We start from the raw sequence: 18,127 nt of genomic DNA on the forward strand, positions 1-18,127 counted from the left end.
TAAACCCATTTCCGGCAGCCGAAACAACTAAACCACTCAGCAGTGTCAGTAGGTCCTGCATCCACGAATTTCCCATTAAGGGCTGCTAATAACTCCGTTCCTATGGCTATTTAAGTCTTTAAACCCACATCTCGACATTTATCCTTTTCCCCTTCCACTTCAATAATTTTGCCATTTACTGTTTGAACAGGTAAAAATTAAACGAGAGATAGACGAAGGGACACTGGAGAGAGTAGTGGTTGGGGGGTGGGATGCGTGGCTTGGGAGGGGGAGGGTAGAGAAGAATGAAAAGAGAGAAAAAATGGAAGTTTACAAAAATCCCTAGAGACGATGATAGTGGTCAGTGGATATGAAACGATACAATTATTATTATAGATAAAAGAGGAACCTAAAAGATTTCCAATTGGGCAAAGTAATGGGGCGTAAGAAAGTAGAAATCAAACGAATCGAAGACAAGAGCAGCAGGCAAGTGACGTTCTCTAAACGGAGGAAAGGACTCCTAAAGAAAGCCAAGGAACTCTCTATTCTTTGCGATGCCGATGTCGCCGTTGTGGTATTCTCCAACCGTGACAGAATCTATGACTTCTCCAGCACTAACAGGTTCCTCATTAGATCTCTTCATATTGTTAGATCTTCCTTCTAATTAACAGTTTGTTCCTATTTTCCATACTTTTATGCTCTGTTTCTTTGTACTTATCCAAAAGGTGCACTCCATTATTATATTCTTTATTATTGTTACCTCTTCAACATTCGAGGAGCATTATTAGAATGATAACTGGTGAATCTCTAGGATGACACCTAGCCATATATGCTGACACAAAACACGCACGCTTGTACATTAATAGTCAGTCTTGTGCTGTTACTATCCGAGTTTTCCTTTCCAATGCATAGTAGAGACTGTCTTTTTGCATGTGATTATAGCGGTGCTCAGAGAAATTATGACGTGAATATCAGGAACCACCTTCTTGAACATGCTTTTACAGGAATTTTAGTTGGGGATATTCTCATATTTTTCGTCTGTGTATGTTAAAAGACCGATTCATAAGATTCACTTCTTGTTGCTGAAGACTTGTCACATTAAATATTGATATGTAGAAACATTGTTGTTTGAAGAAAATTTTGGAGAAAAAACGGGTTGGCCTGTTTTAACTACGGCTAGTAGGGAATTAGATTTCCATGAATGTATGGTATATTAGCTTAAAAAAATATTGTGCTTGTGGTGTCTTCTGTGAATGATTGCTATTCCACATGAGCAACCTAATTGGTAATAGCACATAGTGATGATTGCTATGATCATTTATAAGATATATCTCCTGAACAGAAGTAATGTAACAGTTCTCTTGTTAGGATTTTATAATTAAAAGTGAAAAATCCATTATTGACCAATTTTTCATTTTATATATGACTTAAGATTATCAACTAAATACTTTTTATCATCCCTATTAGTGGTTTCAATACGTTTGCTACTTGTGTTTGTCTTTTAATAGGATCAGTTAAGTGTATAAGTTTCTACTTGAGACTCCTCATATCCAAAAGATATATATCATATGTTGTTTGCATCTCTCAAGCACAAATAAGAGGGAAAAACAAAAGCACCCCGCTGAAGTTTTTCACAAAACTAGCAAAATTCTTCAACTCACGTGAGATAAAAAGTATCTTACCCACTCGTTCCTCAATCCCGCAAGATTTCACAAAGTGTTGAATAAAGGAGGAAGAATGAAATAAAAGATAAGTCATGTTTTTGAAGCAAAGCTTAAAAAAACTAATCGTCAATGTTTAGTTTCAACATATTGAGCCCTTTAAATAGGCGTTACACTAAGTAAATGTGATGAGATTAAGGAAAACTAATCCGAATTAAACTGCAATAAGAAAAAGGTGAAGAAAAACCTTTCTTAACTAAAATAGAAAAAAGAATTCTAGTAGGAATTGAATATGCCAACTAAAAATCTTTGTTTGATTACAACTACAAATATAATATTGGCCTTACCCCTACCCTGGGAGGGCAGAGAGGCTGTTTCCAATAGAATCTCGGCTAAATAGAAAATGAAAAGAAGAAGTGACAACAAGTAGTAATAACAGTAAGATTATAAGAAAATCAAAATGGAAGATATCAATCAACAGTATGTAGTAATAGCAATCTTCGAATAAGAAAGATACACTAGCTACCAGTCAGAGAAAGAAAAAGAAAAAAATGCTCAACTACCTACTAACCTTCTTCCCTAATCCTCGACCTTCACACTCTCCTATCAAGGGTCATGTCCTCGGTAAGCTCCAGTTGCTCCCTGTCCTGTTTAATCACCTCTTCTCAATACTTCTTTGGCCTATCTCTACTCCTATCCTCCAAGGTCAACCTCTCTGTCACGCCCCGAACTTGGGGAGCATGACCGGCGCCTCAACCGAGTGAACCCAGTCGAGCAAGCCTATGTTACATCAACCTCTCATCATAAGTCATGCATGATTTATCAAAACATAATTAAATCTTGACTTTCATATTGAATACATTTGGCTCAATGGCCCATACTATTCTTTTTCTCTCATGACAGGTACATAGTTTCATGAATGTCTGTGAACATAGATACATGGTGAAACTCAAAACATAAGTACATGACCCATAGTGTACATGGAGTTTCTATGACAATAGATACCTAAGTACATAAAACCAACTAGACTCGAATACCCACTGGAATTGTAGCGGGCTCACCATAATCTGTTGCGCAGAAGATCCCTATCAAAGATCCATATCATCCTGTAGAAGTATACCTGCATCCATTAAAAGATGCAGTGCCCCCGGCAAAATAGGCGTGAATACATGTGAAATAGTACTTGCATGTAAGGCAAACATAACAACATATGAAATCATGGTAATTCAAATGAGAGGCATACGAAGTACATCGAGAGCTACAAAATATCCTATAGATTCACATTTCAAGTCTCGTTATGCTTACATCATTTAAAACTTCGTTTAGGATTAACTGGACCATATGAACTATGTGTGGAATACATAATATAAAGTAATTGAAACAACATGTACAAGCAAGGCCAATGAAAGTGGAAACTAATGTCTGCGTTAACCATGCGTCTCACTAGGCCGTTCACATCCCCCTCACCTTACAACTATACATTTCACCTATGCAGTGTTGTGAAGAGCGTGAAGAGAGAAAAAGCGACAACCCCCATTTCGCTTAAAGCGAGAAGCGAGAAGCGAAGCGCTTGCTTTTTTGAAGTGAAGCGGAATTTTTTTAAAAAAAAAATTAAAATAAATAATGCATAAACACATGTAATTGTAAGCAAATGTTCAATACTTCAATGTAAAAACTAAATAATAGCATCAATTAAAGCACAAAATGAGCATCCTATTCTTCTACAAAATTGTCAAATTCTTGTATTCCATTATCATTATTATATTGCTCGTCAACTTCTTCAACTTCTTCGCCATTAAAAGAACTACTACATAGAACATAAGAAAGATAATAAGAATTAACAATAAAGGATATAAAAATTAGAGGTAAAATAAAAAAAACTGGGCAGAGGAGAAAAAAAAAACTGGACAGTAAACTGGGTAATTTTTTCTTTCACTGTTAAAAATTGGCATCAATTCTGAGAAAGAACCGAAGATAAAAAAAAAAATCGTTGCTTTTTGGACGTTTAAACAGTGAAAGAAAAAGAAAAAGAAGAAGAAGAAGGAGGAGAAAAATCAGAACATACCTGTCGCTTCAGCAGGGTCAGTGTTTTAAAAAGCGATCGCTTCGCCGCTTTAAGCGAGAAGCGAAGCGAAGCGATGGCTCCTCGCTTTTCCATGTCTGAGGCAACTCGACCAGATGAAGCGCTCGCTTCAGTCGAAGAAGCGCGAAGCGACTTTGAAGCGTGAAGCGCAAAAGTGCTCGCTTCAGTCGAAAGGGGTCAGCTTTTAAAAAAAAGAAAGTTTGGGTCTGTCTTTTTTTAATACAAAACAGACCCCTAAGACCAAATTGATCGACCATTTCTCTCTTCTTCCCAAAATCAATTGCTGCTGCTAGGGTTTCAGTCGCCAGAGACTTCCTCCAAGTAATTTTTTTTTCCTTTCTTCTCCTTTTTTTCCTTCTTTCTTCTTCTTCCTTTTCCAGTCCAGGCGTCTGCTCACCCTAAGGTATTTTATCTTTTTTTCTTTCTTCTTCCTTCTTTTTCTTCTTCTTCTCTTCTCTTTTTCAGTTTTTCTCCTCCAGCCTGCACAGCTAGGGCAGGCGCTGGTTTTCTTTTTCCCCACCTTTTATTCTTCTTCTTATTTATTAATTTTAATATGTATTTTAGTTTATAAAATTAATCATTATATATATATGACCGTTCACAGTGTTTACTTACACAATACAACTGTGCGTTTCATAGTCCGTTCACAGTGTTTACTTACACAATACACATACACCTGTGCGTTTCGTTCACAGTGTTTACTTACACAATACAACTGTGCGTTTCATAGTCCGTTCACAGTGTTTACTTACACAATACACATACACCTGTGCGTTTCATAGACCGTTCATAAGATTTCATAGACAATACACCTATGCGTTTCATAGACCGTTCATAGGGCTCCATACACAATATACCTACCAAGCCTAGCATTGGTTAGAACAACTACATTTGGATATGACTTGAGTACATAAGCTTTTGGATAATTCTATTTTCGGAGTAAATTTGGATATGACTTGAGTACATAAGCTTTTGGATAATTCTATTTTCGGAGTAAATTTGGAATAGTTGAATCAAGGCTCATTTCATAACACTTCACACATCATTTCATTTCATTGGCGCTATTGGCCACAAGCATACTTTCACTCTTGGCACGGTGTCCACACTTTATATCCCCAACTCACTACTTTCACCTTCAAGCATCTTTATAGATTATCGACAACAAGGAATCCTTAATCACGACTTTTAGTACACCTATGAGCAATTAAGAGTCCTATGCACATTGAGACTTCTTACACAATTTGGCATAATAGCCTTCACTTGAAACACTAGTTGGAGTCATAACATTTTTATACCTAACTCATGCTTTTAACACATTTTCGAAGGATAACATCATATGATAAGAGCATCCGGAACACATTTTCAACATATACCTTTCAACACAAAGCTTATTTGGAATAGTTAATTTATAATGGATAACTCGGGACTCACAAGAACATCATGGGATTCAATTCTAGGAGAGAAGTTTAGCCAACATACCTCAATGAAGCTTCCTTAAACTCTAAAATGTTCCGGAATTCTTAGCAACTTCAAGCTATTTGAGAAATATAACAAATTGAACCAAAATTAGGAAGATGATCATGGTTCTAGCTCATTTGAGCATTTTATCAAACACTAGGTGTGCATCAAGATTTCAAGGTCCTTTTATAGAGGACTCCATCATCCCACAACCCATTCTTTACCATTTTAGCTCAACAATCATCCTACACCCCTTGATAACACATGCATGCAAGATGGACAACTCCCATGCCCAAAAATTATCTTACTAATTACCCAATTCTAGACAAAATTCGAAATTGAGGGTTAGGGTGTAGAATCTTACCTTTAGGATGAAGTCCTTGTGGGTTTTCCTTGTTAATCTTCAAGATTTGAGCAAGACTTGATGAATAATTAGCCTAGGGTTTTCTCTCTCTAAAACACACTCACTTCTCTCTAAAACATCAGATTTTTGCTCGAAAATGGTCCATTGCGTCTATTTAACAAAGTAGGGTCGGATTATAAAAACCCAAAAATGAAGCTCCGGAACAGGGTCTGCGATCGCATAATTGATATGCGGTCCATATATAGGCCGCATAATTTGGCCTTTGGAACTGGGAAAAATCTGCCTGGGTTCGCGGTCATTTTAATGAACCGCAGACCTGTTCTGCGGTCGCATAATGGACCGCAGAAACACATTTCTCTGCCAAAAATTTTCCTTTAAAAGTCCGAGTCGCGGCGAGCTTAAAAAGATTTTATACAATCCTCAAACACGTAAGCCTACTCCGGTACCACGAAACCTTGAATTCATTTGCGAAATTTTACGGGGCTTTACACCCTCACAATGAAACCTTGAATCTGGAGAATCTGTGCTTCTCCTTTTCACATGCCCAAATCATCTCAGCCTCGCCTTCCGCATCTATCCTTCACAAGGGCCACTCCCACCTTTTCTAACCTGGTATATCTGCACATCTATCTCAACATCCTCATTTCAGCTACTTTCATCTTCTGGATATGAGAGTTCTTGACTTGCCAACATTCTTCCCCATACAACATAGTAGGCCTAACCACCACTTTGTAGAACTTACCTTCAAGTTTTAATGGCTCATTCTTATCACACAAAACACCAGATGTGAATCTACATTTCATCCATCCTTCTCCTATACGATATGTGACATCCTCATTAATCTCTCCATTTTCTTGTATTATTGACCCAAGGTGCTTGAAACTCTCTCTTGAGGATGACTTGTGTATCAAGCCTCACATCCATGTCTGTTTCGTGGGTGCTGTCGGTGAAATTGTACTCCAAATATTCTGTCTTGGTCCTGCTCAACTTGAAACCTTTAGATTCTAGGGTCCGTCTCCAAACCTCCAGCCTCTCATTAACAACACCCTGCGTCTCGTCAACCAGGACTATGTCTTTTGCAAATAACATATAATATGACACAATATAACATACAATTTGAAATTTAGTCTAACTAAATTTCAAATTTTAAGAATATATGTGTGTGTGTGTGTGTGTGTGAGAGAGAGAGAGAGAGAGAGAGATCAAGAGAGAGCTTTAAGAGGAAAATGGGGGTTGGTTTTTTTGCTCATCTTGTTTCTCCAACATACCTCAAATAATTCATATTCCTCTTTGAAACATATTCCTCATGCGGAATTGATTCAGTTTTAAGTAATCCTTCCTCTTGTTAATGCATATTTTTATGGACTTTAGGATTAACACAATATGTTGACATATTTGAAATGACAGAGTCGACAATCAAGTCAATGTTGTGTTGAGCATCTCTGAAAGACGGAATGTCAATGATGCACATGGTTGGATACTCCAATAGTTTTGTCATAAAACTTTGATAGTAAATCCTCAACTTGTAGATCCAATGCATGTTTCCACGTGTCTTTGATAATGAACTTCATTAGTCGTCATCTTTACTCCCTTGACTATCTCTGAATATTTATCTTATTGGGCATGGTGCCTTGAAACTATCATGCCTTGGTCAGCTTTAACCTCTTCAGCCTACACAATTCTCTATGCAGTTGAATTGGTGAATATCGAAGTGTTTAACGTGGCAGTGATACTGGTAAGTGTTTCACGTGGCAGCACAAAATATATAAACGAGTAGCAATCATGAACAATGTGCATAACATTGCATGTTAATTTTTCAAATCCAAAGGCATTCAATGTATGCAAGATTTGCTATTTGAATACTTTCAATTCTGACAATACTTAAGGGGAAATTCCTTCCATTTCTCCAATAGGGAACAGAGCTGAACGACCAGGTACAACATATGAATTCTAATTAACGACCATGGAGGTGTCCATTGTCATAGGGTAATCTTTCATCGAGAAATGATGAGAAAAAAGGACTAGCCGACTCAAGCTCTACTCCTTTTGCTATAAATTCTTCATTTAGTAAACCCTCAATCTCAACTCTAAGAAACTTTGTAAATAACATTTAGGAGAAAGAAACCCTAACATCGATTGTCAAGATTGAATATGTAAATTATGCATTGGAATACTATTGAGTTAATTAGGGATTAGAGTTGGCGGCCTACCCATTATTTTTAAAGATATATGCATATTTTCTCAACCCACAGCCGTAAAGGAAAAAATCAAAATCCTAGATATCATTCTTTCAACATTGAACCAAAGAAAATATATTGCTCTATCTACTTGTAAAAGGTCTAAAAAAAAAGAATTTGATCCAAGTGATCCAAATTCTTACCTATACCCAAAGTATTAGGAAAACCCTATTCAGTCATTTTGATGTAGTTTCAATTTGAATTTAAATTGCCAATTTATTTTTCTTTGGTTGGATAATGAAAGTATGACTATTGATAATATTGCTAATGGAAATTATTACTCAGACATCTTAAAAAAATGGGTACATCAATTATAAATTTACTGATCCATTACAAACACTTCAAAAGATGTTTATTAATATTAGCTTTTAAAATTTTTGTAATTTTTTTTTATTATATACCCCTAGTTAAAATTTCCGGAATAACTTATTAGCCGTAACATAGTGAAAGCGTCTGGCGATCTAACAATATGTGACTATACGGTTCATATCTTTAATCCCTCTTTCCGTTTCCAAAAATCTCTAAAGTTTGTTGGGGCTTTAAGCGCAAAGCGCAAATGAAGCTTTGGCTTTAAAGAAGAAAGGCGCAAATGGAGAAAAACTACAAATATGTACGTGTAGTCCAAGACTAATATATATAAGCATGAATGCCGAATATATTGACAAAGAAATTGAAGAGAATTTACGATAAAGTGAAATATCAATTGTTTAGTGTCACCTTTTCAGGATTACACTTATTGGCAAGGAAAAGTATGCCTTAGAGCCTTGATGATAACACTGAAGCGCCCGTTAAGCGAGGCGAAGCGCTCAACATGTTTTGAGCTTCGCTTTAGGGCTTAAGCGCGCTTTAAACACGCCTTTGATAACACTGGTTGTTTCTTAATATCGTCTTCTGAAAGAGGTAATGTTTAGTTTTTTGATATTTACTAGGAATTCGGGCTTCTTGACATAAGTTGCTTTTATGAGATCAAGTACATAGAAGGAGAATAGATATTCTACTCTACATAATGTTTAGTTTTTTGATATTTACTAGGAATTCGGGCTTCTTGACATAAGTTGCTTTTACGAGATCAAGTACATAGAAGGAGAATAGATATTCTACTCTACACAGATCCAACAAGGAAGACAGCTTGCAAAGTGTTGTGCTATAATGGTGCGCCATAAGGAGATATTTTGGAATTCAACTAGTTAATGTATGGAGATGTGTCGTGGATAAACTTTTTTATAATTGAACAAAAGTGAGTCTGAATGGGTATACTTAGTCGTGGAGCATTCCGAGTATTTGCTTTAGATGCATGATATTTACGAGGTGGGTTGGTCAATCCATTTTTGCCATTGGAGAGGCACTTAGCAGCGAAATATGAGCACCATGGCTTTTTCTTTTCCTTTGGAAATTTTCATAGCCACTTCATAAGAAGGATTGATTTGGTTCTTTCTTGATCTAGCTACAAGGATGGGGCAGTAGGGAAAGATAAAAAGTAGAACCTAATAGAAATTACTAGTTTTAAAATCTAGTTGGAAAAAAAAAAAGATTTTTTCTAACGATTGTGTTCCATAGAGCTACGTTGCTCGAACTCTCCGAAAATTTTGTCGGGTACATGGTATTTTTTAAGGATCTGACACGGATGCAGCAGCATTTAGGAGAGTCCGCGCAACATAGCCGCATAGAGAAGTTATTAAGAGAGTCTTAATCTTGGCGAAAAACGTCGTTTGGAAGTCCTGAAGTGCTGTTATGGAGTGTGGTGCCAAGTTTTTATCTCATTGAAAAGATCAACATATTCCACAATATCACAATCTCGATTACACTTCATGCAAGGTAGTACTAGGCATTTGTAGCTATTGTTCAAATACAACTGTGGTAGAGTGCCTTCTGGAATGAGGTTTTTAGCTATTATTCGACTTTGTCTTTTTTTGGATGCGCTATCTATTCCTTCTTTGATCTTGGCTTGTTGATCCATGGAGGAACAACTCTACTTAGTCCCGATGCTCGCTTTGCTTCTTTATGTTAAACATATTTTGTGACCCTCACGCAGGTGTAATAATTTTGTGCTAGGTCTCTCACCATACTAGAGCATAATCTTGTGCCATACGAGGACCATTGCAGTTATTCCTTTGATTCTAATATGAAACTACTATACTACGGTTAATCAAGTTCTAATCTATCAAAGATTGCTATTATAAGTATGAAAGTTAGTAGCTAAGATCTCTAACCTCGTGCAGATGAATGAACGAATAATGATTTTTCAAGTTATACGAAGCTTTTAACGTCCATCTAATATGCTTTACACCCTTTTACCTCATAATAGAATACCCACACAGTATGGTATCACCTTTACCTGGCATGGTTATTCGAGTGATATGATTTTGTGACGATTCGTGTCACCTTAAAAAATTTCTCAAATTTTAGAAGATTATTTCCTTATCGCCAAGGCAACCTCAACAAGATTTGATGCTTCTTATTGTCATGCTCGTTCTTTTCTCGTCTATGTTTTTGGCATGTCAACTTTCTAGAGCATTTTTGCTCATGCACTTTATATTTCTAGTTCAAGATATTTCATGTTAACAACAACAACGTAGAAAAACACACACCTTTGAAACCAATCAAGGGAGCTTGTGTAGCATCATCACCGAGACACCCCATTCTGTTGGCCAAATACGAACTCTATGCTTCGATAAAAGGTCCTTCCAGGCTTGCAACCCAAAGGGAAAAAAAGAAAAAAAAGTCAACGTATGCTAACGAGGTTGTGAATTAAAATGGAAAAAAAAAAATCAAAGGCACAAGAAATACAAATGAGGGCTTGCAGCTCCTTGGAGAAACTATAAAGCACATCTAGAAAGTATACACCAGCTTGAGGTAATTGTGAAATATACTATATAGGATTGGATAAAATCAATTAAGTTTATTATTTTCCTGTGATTATGCAATTCTCAGCTTCTTTCATAGTTTAGAACATGTAAACTTAACTGCTTAAACATCAAATAACTTGAGGGAATAAGTAATTTATCACTTAATAATTGTATCCTACAATTTTGTGTACTTACACATTAGTAATCGCATCTCACACTTTTGTATGTTTCAGTCTCACAGAGATCGTTCATCGATACCACAGCCATGTGGAAGCAGAAAAAGAGAGCTCTGCAGAAGTTTTGGACACCGAGGTATATGGGTAGTTGACTTGGCAATCCAGTTTATTCTGATGACTTAAAGAGTTCTCTCTGGATACCTGAAATATGTTCACTGCCTGTAAACTAGTAATAACTTATGTACAGTACCCTGAATAATAATCAAACAACCCCATAGATGCATAGTCAATACATACTGATATATGATCAGTCAGAGACTATTTCCAAATGAACTGTATAATCCAGTGTAATTTCCTGTATCCTGAATACGTCTAAAGACACCAACATGCACATCGGGATATTGGCGTGCGGTGTGCCCTCTGACCCAACCTAGTATGTAGTGATTAATGATGGTAACTTGTCATCATGGCATGGCACCTAACAAGTGTCTTGTCTTGTTCATCTAAATGACTTGTGCTTAGACATGGTTAGTATTTTGTTGAAAGCAAAACAACCGGACAGTATTTTTTTCTTTTGATAAGGACAACCTCTGACAGTATTATTTTATAGTCCATTATTATATGGAATAACTTATTATCAATTCATCATGTGTTATTTGATGCATTTAGAGTAGTGATCAATATTTACAGTTCTGATTGCTGAAAGTTTTCTGTCCTTGTGAGGTGGAAATAGCACTCTAAATATGCAAGCTTCATGACAGTGGGACAACTGTTACAAACGGTAGGAAGGTACTGACCTCATGCTCCTCTTTCATTTCTTGAAAGGAATACTACTGATCTTCTGTCTCAATTTGAAAGGCAACTCGAGGAACCTGCTGTTGATGATCTCAGTGTAACTGACCTTGTCCATTTGGAAAACCAACTGCCAACTGCTCTAATGCAAGTCAGATCTAGCAAGGTCACACCAAGTTCCTCTCTACGTTTTTTACTTTCCTAGTTAAATTTGCATTTTTTAGAACTCTGGTAAATGTTGATCTGTACATCACGTTTTTTAGACCGTTACACCCCGTAGCTAGTGTACTTCAGTTGTGTTCTCATTCTTTATACCTCTTGTAATCTTATACCAGGTAGTAATTTGTAAGTTTGTCTTGATTTATTTTCTTGTCCAAAAGCCAGGGACCTGAAAATGTTTCGTGGTTTCACAAGCTAGTCATTTATTTTGACTATTTCGTAATTTTAGAAGTATTTGCATATTCTTTTTAAGTATATTTTGACATTTGTTTATCCTTGGAAGGAGATTTGACTAGTTTGTTTTATGCAGACGCATTTGATGATTGAATCTATCAAAAGTCTTCGTGAGAAGGTAGGTGTGATCGGTTACTACAGAGGCCCAAATATGTGAATTGGTATGGGGAAAGCATTTCTCGAAAAATAAGAGTTTGGTCTATCGTATGAACCCTTCTCTATCAAAATGTTGGTTGTTCTATGCAAGTCAGCTGAGTTGTCGTAGAATATCTACTCGAACTAATATGATGTTAAAGTTGCTATTACACTATGCTTGACAGCAGGCATGACCCTTTGACTCTTTCTCTACAGGAAAAACTGCTGAGTGAAGAAAACAAACATCTGGAGAACAAGGTAAATTTTAGATGATAAATCTTCTCTTCCACTAGCACGAATTAGGTGGAGTCTGCAAAAATATCTTCCATGTTTCTCCAAATGACTAATGTGCATATATATAGATAGCTACGACCAAGAACAAGAGAGAAGTGAAGAATGAGATGGCTTTAGATTTCACTAACCTTGCACCAGCCAGCATGAATTGTCAACAGCAAAAAACGACCCTGAATTTCCTCTAGTTATAATTCAGGAAAGGTTTCCTGTACTTGCCAAGGTTATCTGGTTTATCTTTACTTTGTTAATTCCCATTTCTGCAAATAAGGAGTGTCCAAAATTAATAAAATGAGATTTGAAATGTGTACGGACAAAAATGTATTGTCATTACTTTCTGTAGAGTGGATTTACCTTTGTTCATTTCTCCTTGTTCTCGATCGGTACTTCTAGTGTTTTATTATTTTAAAAAATGTTGGGCGCCTTAATACAGCCTACTGTATGTGATATTTTTATTCTTGCTAATGTGCTCTATTATTTCCTGCATTGCGCTAATTCATTCTCTGTGTAAAAGCTAACTAAAACAAATGTTTGCACCTAGATTCTCATCCTTTTATGGCAAGTTCTAAAATTGTAATATCTAACACATAATTGTCAATTAATTATAAATCTGTAATTATCAATCAAAGTTCTACCACCTAATTTTGCTCAAATACTTTGCGAGTTGTGATCTTGATGGTGATTCTTTGATCTTGATGGTGATTCTTTTCAATTTCTAATGTAAGCTTGAATATGATAAAAATAACATATACTCTTTTTTTTTTTCTTCTTAAGTCTAGGTTCAAATCTAGGATTAACAACCAAATTTACCATTACTACAGTGGAAATCCATTTGACACTTACAAAAACAAGAGAGACTTAATTTAAAGGATAAAGCCAAGGACGATTTGATGTCTAAAGCTTTTTGTTAAGTAACTTCTATATGTGCAAGATGTAATTCCCATATATCTTGTCTTTCCTCAGTTGAAGTCTGTTATAATCTTAAAAATATATAAAAAGTACGAAAATATATCATAAGAGAATTAACAATTCTAGCCAAAAGATAAAAAAGAAATAAAACCAACAAAATGAAAGAGACATAAAATTAAGCGGAGCGGGTGCAGGAAATAGAAATGATTGGAGAAGTAATATAATGGTTAAAAGTGAAGTGAAGGAAATCAAACATACAAAAAGAAACTTTTATTTTCCTAAAAAAATATTATTCGGGAATATGTGAAATATGAAGTAACAATGTGGAGTTACCGGTTATGGAGCAGCTTCATAGTTTGAAAATTACAGCAAATCAACTGATGTTATCACAATTCACAAGGGAAAGTTCATAACATGACCACTGTCGAATCAAAAAGGGAAAGTTCATATATAATACGCTTAGGCTTTGGGTTTTTCAAATGAAGGGTTTCGTTCCTAAAGGAAACTTCAAATGAACGGTAGTTGTTCGTAATGGAAATTCCACAATCTGATTACTGCCCACTGCATGGGAGTTTATATATACGCGACGCTACTTTTTGCTCTTCCGATCTGATTTTTGCCGATTTGAACTCTGCCTGCATTCCGACACGTGGAAAACTTTATGTTTCATTAGAAACCGTCCCTGCTGTGCTGAATGCTTTCGCTACTTCTCTGGGTCTGATTTTTACCGACTTAAACCTGTTGGTACGTTTGTCAATAAATTATACTAGAATTATAATGTGTGCTCATTAGAATATGAAAGATTAAATAGTAATAATGAGACTATTTAGTGGACGTAAGGTAAATGTTTAGGTTTGTAAAGATATTATATTAGAGCTATAATATGGTGTTTATAATACAACAAATAATAATAATGAGGTTATTTAGTGAATATACTTTATTGATAGAAGTTTGATTTGTTAGACTGGAAATGAGATATGTATTACATTGGCGAAGATACTATTTTCACCAAGTGGATTTAAAAAATAATTAAAAAATATATATAAGAAGAATGAATATATATAAAAAAATATAACCTTATATATAATATAATTTTTCAGCGAAGTATGTTCTGTCCCCTAACTCCGCCCATGTTCGTATAAGATAAATTATGTATTTAATTTATAATAGATAAACTTAAATAAATTAAGTATCCAAAGTCTATTATTAATAATCCAAATCATACATACTGATAACAACAACTGCTAACCTTTACATTCTTAAAGAAATTTGAAAGAAGAATTTTGAACCAAGTGCGAAGGATAATTTAACAATGAAAATACAGTAAATATAAATTTAATCTAGCTAGGAGATAGTTTAAATTTATGATTAGGAATATAGTTAAAAGTAAGTTCACAACAATTTACAGCGTATTAACCGTGTACGTAATTATTGAAGCAGCAAGTAATTGTATTTGTATCCCAAAGCAAATAGTCCCCTTTTGTCGCCTCTTACACGTAGTAAAGAGTCGATTTGACGTGGAATAAGGTAATGTGGGGGTGGTGAGATTTGAGAAAGTGAAATGACAGGACAGAGCCAGCCAAGTGTGGATGTACAATGCGCAATTTCACCACTCTTCTATCTTTTCATGCATTAGTTCCACATGATGCCCATCTGAAAACCACGTGGTTCTTCCACCAAACCTTATGAAAGTAACTAAGAAATTGCACTCAATCATCGAAACAATAATTACTCTTAATTTTTTCACATCGGCTTACTTCATTGGTAAATCTTTAATATCAAAAGTCAATAATGTTGCCTATGGAGCAAGGGACGGATGACTCTCGTTGAACTTAGGGATCGTTTGGTAATAGGTATAAGTACAAATAGTGGTGAGATAAAAATTTAATGCCACTTTAATACTTATTTGGTTAGTAAATCTGGTATAAGTTATTCCGAGATTAAAATTAATACCGGGATAACTTATACCTTGTTGAGAGTGAGTTAATTAATATCGGAATAATTTATATCTTCTTCTTAAAAATTATACAAATATTATTTTTAATATAATATATCAAACAATAAATAAAAAATAATCTCAATATAACTAATCTCAACATAACTTATCCCAACATACATTTTACTCATAAAGCAAAAAATGTCAAAAAACAATAATAGCATTGAAGTATCCCATTTCTCCCTTCGCAGCAGAAAGAGAGAGTTGATGTACAAAATAACAAAAACACAGAAGACATGCATGGTCTACAACCAACCACGTATCTACTACGTCCACGATTTTGACCGACTGCCCCAGACACGCAGCTGCTACGTCGATGAGAATAGATTCTCTCATTTATTTTTGACATATACGGCGGAAGACTGTACAAACCTATTTACAAACTTAATGACTACGGTATGTATTAAGTTTATTAAAATGATGTGTAATTAGTGGCTAAATCAAGATTTTCATTAAAGAAATTCAATAAATAAATTTAGGTCTCTCTCTCTCTCTCTCTCTCTCTCTCTCTCTCTCTCTCTCTCTCTCTCTCTCTATATATATATATATATATATATATATATATATATATATATATATATATATATATATATATAAAGTCATTTTGTTTACCCGAAAAATCGGATAACGTTAAATTTAGATATGGTTCTAAGGGTATGCGAATCCCTTTGATACAAAATGAAAATACATGTATTTTTGCTATAAAATGGGAATGATGGACGGGAAAACTGAAATGAGTTAGAAAAACAAGCACAATGAAATCTTAATGTATCTTGGAGAACTTGCCTCTATTGCAGTCTATCCCCCTTTTTATAGTAGAGGATCACTGTTTTATCTATAACAACATAATAAAATAATACATATAGTGGAGGACCCATGATGGTTTGTCTCTTCCTTGATTCTCGCCAAGATTCTCTCCCTCGGCGCGGTTGTAAAGGCTCTTGTCTGCGAGCTTGGCACTGGCTCGAGCTCGGTGTTAGGTCGAACCCCCAGTCTTGGTTCGAGCTCGGTTCTGCCTTGGGGCATTGATATTTGGGGCCTGTATCGATCGGTGTTGTCCCGTAGTCCGATTCGGACACGGGCTCGATAATGATATCGAGTTTTGCCGTTTATAGCGCGAAGCTCGACGTCCCTACTTCGGAATTCGTCCGAGCTTGTCATATGGATACCCTTCGATTGAAATGTCATTGTCTCGACCAGTCATTATGACTGAGAATCGATTTTGACCGTACACAGATAGTCCTCTCGTTTCTCGGAAAGGATGTGGCGAGGAACGATATGATTTCCCTGCGGCTCGATCAAATTTATGCTGACATTTCTATCGAACCCGATCTTGACGTATGTGATAGCTGTCCCATCGACTCGGTTTTACCGAAGCATTTAATGTGTGTCAGACGGTGGTCGGCCACCGCTGATACCGAATCGTCATGCCTTAGTCTATAAATAGTCTTTCCATACAACCTTTACCACTTTTGCGCCTTCTCTTCTTCCCAACTTTCTTATCTATCCTCTCTATTTCGTTGCTATGGGGCCGCCCATACCAGAATTTTGGTGCTGTCTATTTCTTCACCTTCCTTTGCACTCTTTCCTTTCATATCAATGGCGAAAACTTCCAAAACCGTACCTCAGAAAGAGAAAGCTTCTTCCTCACGGTCGTCTGATGATAAGGCGCCGGTGGAGCCGTTAGTTCATGACTAGGTTCCTGGCCCATGCACTTTGAAGACCGATTTTAAGGTGGAGAATCCTTCCTCCGTTCCGGGTCGATGTGAACACGTATCGATGTATACGTGATCTATAACGGAGGATCACCTCGAGGCCGTCCGAAAAGACTGCAACTGGGGTTCTGAGGTCGTGTTGCAAATTCCATCTTCCGATGAGAGTGTTACCACTTACGTGGAAAGGTTTTTAAGTGTTTATACTTATCCCTTCACACTGGGACCCGTCGACCCGGTGATTATTGATTTCTGCAAAAGGCATCAAGTCACCCTTGGCCAAATTCATCCCTCTCTATGGCGTATAGTGATCTTGTTGCGTTTCTTCTCTATCAAAGCCGGGGGGTTGGATTTTTCTATGAACCACCTCATACGACTTTATCAGCCTCAGATCTTTCGAGGACTAATCAGACTCCATCGTTGGGCATTGAAGGCTTTGATGTCAAGCATCGATGAAGACAAGGATCGGGGTTGGATGGGTCGTTATATTCGAGTGAGGACCCGTGATTTCATTCCGAAGGAGAAGATGTCGTTCCCTGAAGAATGTAATTTTGACCGTAAGTGATTTTTGTTCACTTTTCATGTCCTTTTTCGATTTTTTCTGATGTCCTTCCCTAATGTTCAGCTTTCCCTTGGATGCCACAAGCGGTGCCTGACCTCGAGGACTAGGTTCGAAAGTTAGCCTCGACCTCCTCTTACGCCGAGCGCGCTTGGCGCGATTTGGCAAAAGGCAGATGGGAGGCCAAGAACCATGGTGAGGTTTGCTTCTTGTTTCCTTCGAAGTATTCTTTGCGTTCTATTCGTTACTGATTTCCTTTTGTGCAGGCGTAACCAGGGATGCCGCTTTGAGGCCTTCGAGCGGTGAAGAAGGAAACAAGTCCCAAGTCCCTAAACAGGGGGGAGATAAGAAGCGAAGAGCTTCCTCTCGGTCAGAGGACCCCAAGCCCAAAACTCGAAGGGTGCGGAGAAAAGTAATTGCCCTTTCGATTGACTCGGTCCATCGACTGAGAGAAGAAGAAGAAGAAGAAGAAAATA

At 36.5% G+C, this 18,127-nt stretch overlaps 1 protein-coding gene and 1 long non-coding RNA gene across 3 annotated transcripts; one reads left to right on the forward strand and one right to left on the reverse strand.

The window, feature by feature from the left end:
• Nucleotides 1-212: 212 nt before the first annotated feature.
• Nucleotides 213-12,842, forward strand: LOC107764452 (agamous-like MADS-box protein AGL27). Of its 2 annotated transcripts, none has more exons than XM_016583014.2 (7): nt 213-600; nt 10,862-10,940; nt 11,538-11,593; nt 11,663-11,762; nt 12,126-12,167; nt 12,401-12,442; nt 12,547-12,842. In XM_016583014.2, exons 1-7 carry the CDS (start codon nt 416-418, stop codon nt 12,661-12,663), a joined length of 621 nt encoding a protein of 206 aa, XP_016438500.1. In that variant the 5' UTR covers nt 213-415; the 3' UTR covers nt 12,664-12,842. The 2 variants fall into 2 exon arrangements, with proteins under 2 accessions (XP_016438500.1, XP_016438501.1); XM_016583015.2 differs by having other exon boundaries at nt 223-600; nt 12,126-12,210; nt 12,547-12,637.
• LOC107764453 (uncharacterized) lies at nt 2,493-13,937 on the reverse strand. Its single transcript, XR_012706556.1, has 5 exons — nt 13,718-13,937; nt 12,607-12,735; nt 10,824-11,005; nt 10,371-10,471; nt 2,493-2,760 (listed from the first exon to the last, which is right to left on the reverse strand). It is a non-coding gene; the product is annotated as an uncharacterized LOC107764453 (long non-coding RNA).
• Nucleotides 13,938-18,127: the final 4,190 nt, after the last annotated feature.

The sequence above is a fragment of the Nicotiana tabacum genome, chromosome 24 (genome assembly GCF_000715075.1).
Source record: "Nicotiana tabacum cultivar K326 chromosome 24, ASM71507v2, whole genome shotgun sequence".
Lineage (NCBI taxonomy): Eukaryota > Viridiplantae > Streptophyta > Magnoliopsida > Solanales > Solanaceae > Nicotiana > Nicotiana tabacum.

Bases quoted from the DNA above. Each gene is read 5' to 3' on its own strand.
- LOC107764452 (XM_016583014.2), top strand. From the start codon at position 416: ATGGGGCGTAAGAAAGTAGAAATCAAACGAATCGAAGACAAGAGCAGC. The intron at 601-10,861 runs GTTCCTCATTAG...TGTATGTTTCAG, and splicing joins GACTTCTCCAGCACTAACAG to TCTCACAGAGATCGTTCATC. The intron at 10,941-11,537 runs GTATATGGGTAG...AGGTGGAAATAG, and splicing joins CAGAAGTTTTGGACACCGAG to CACTCTAAATATGCAAGCTT.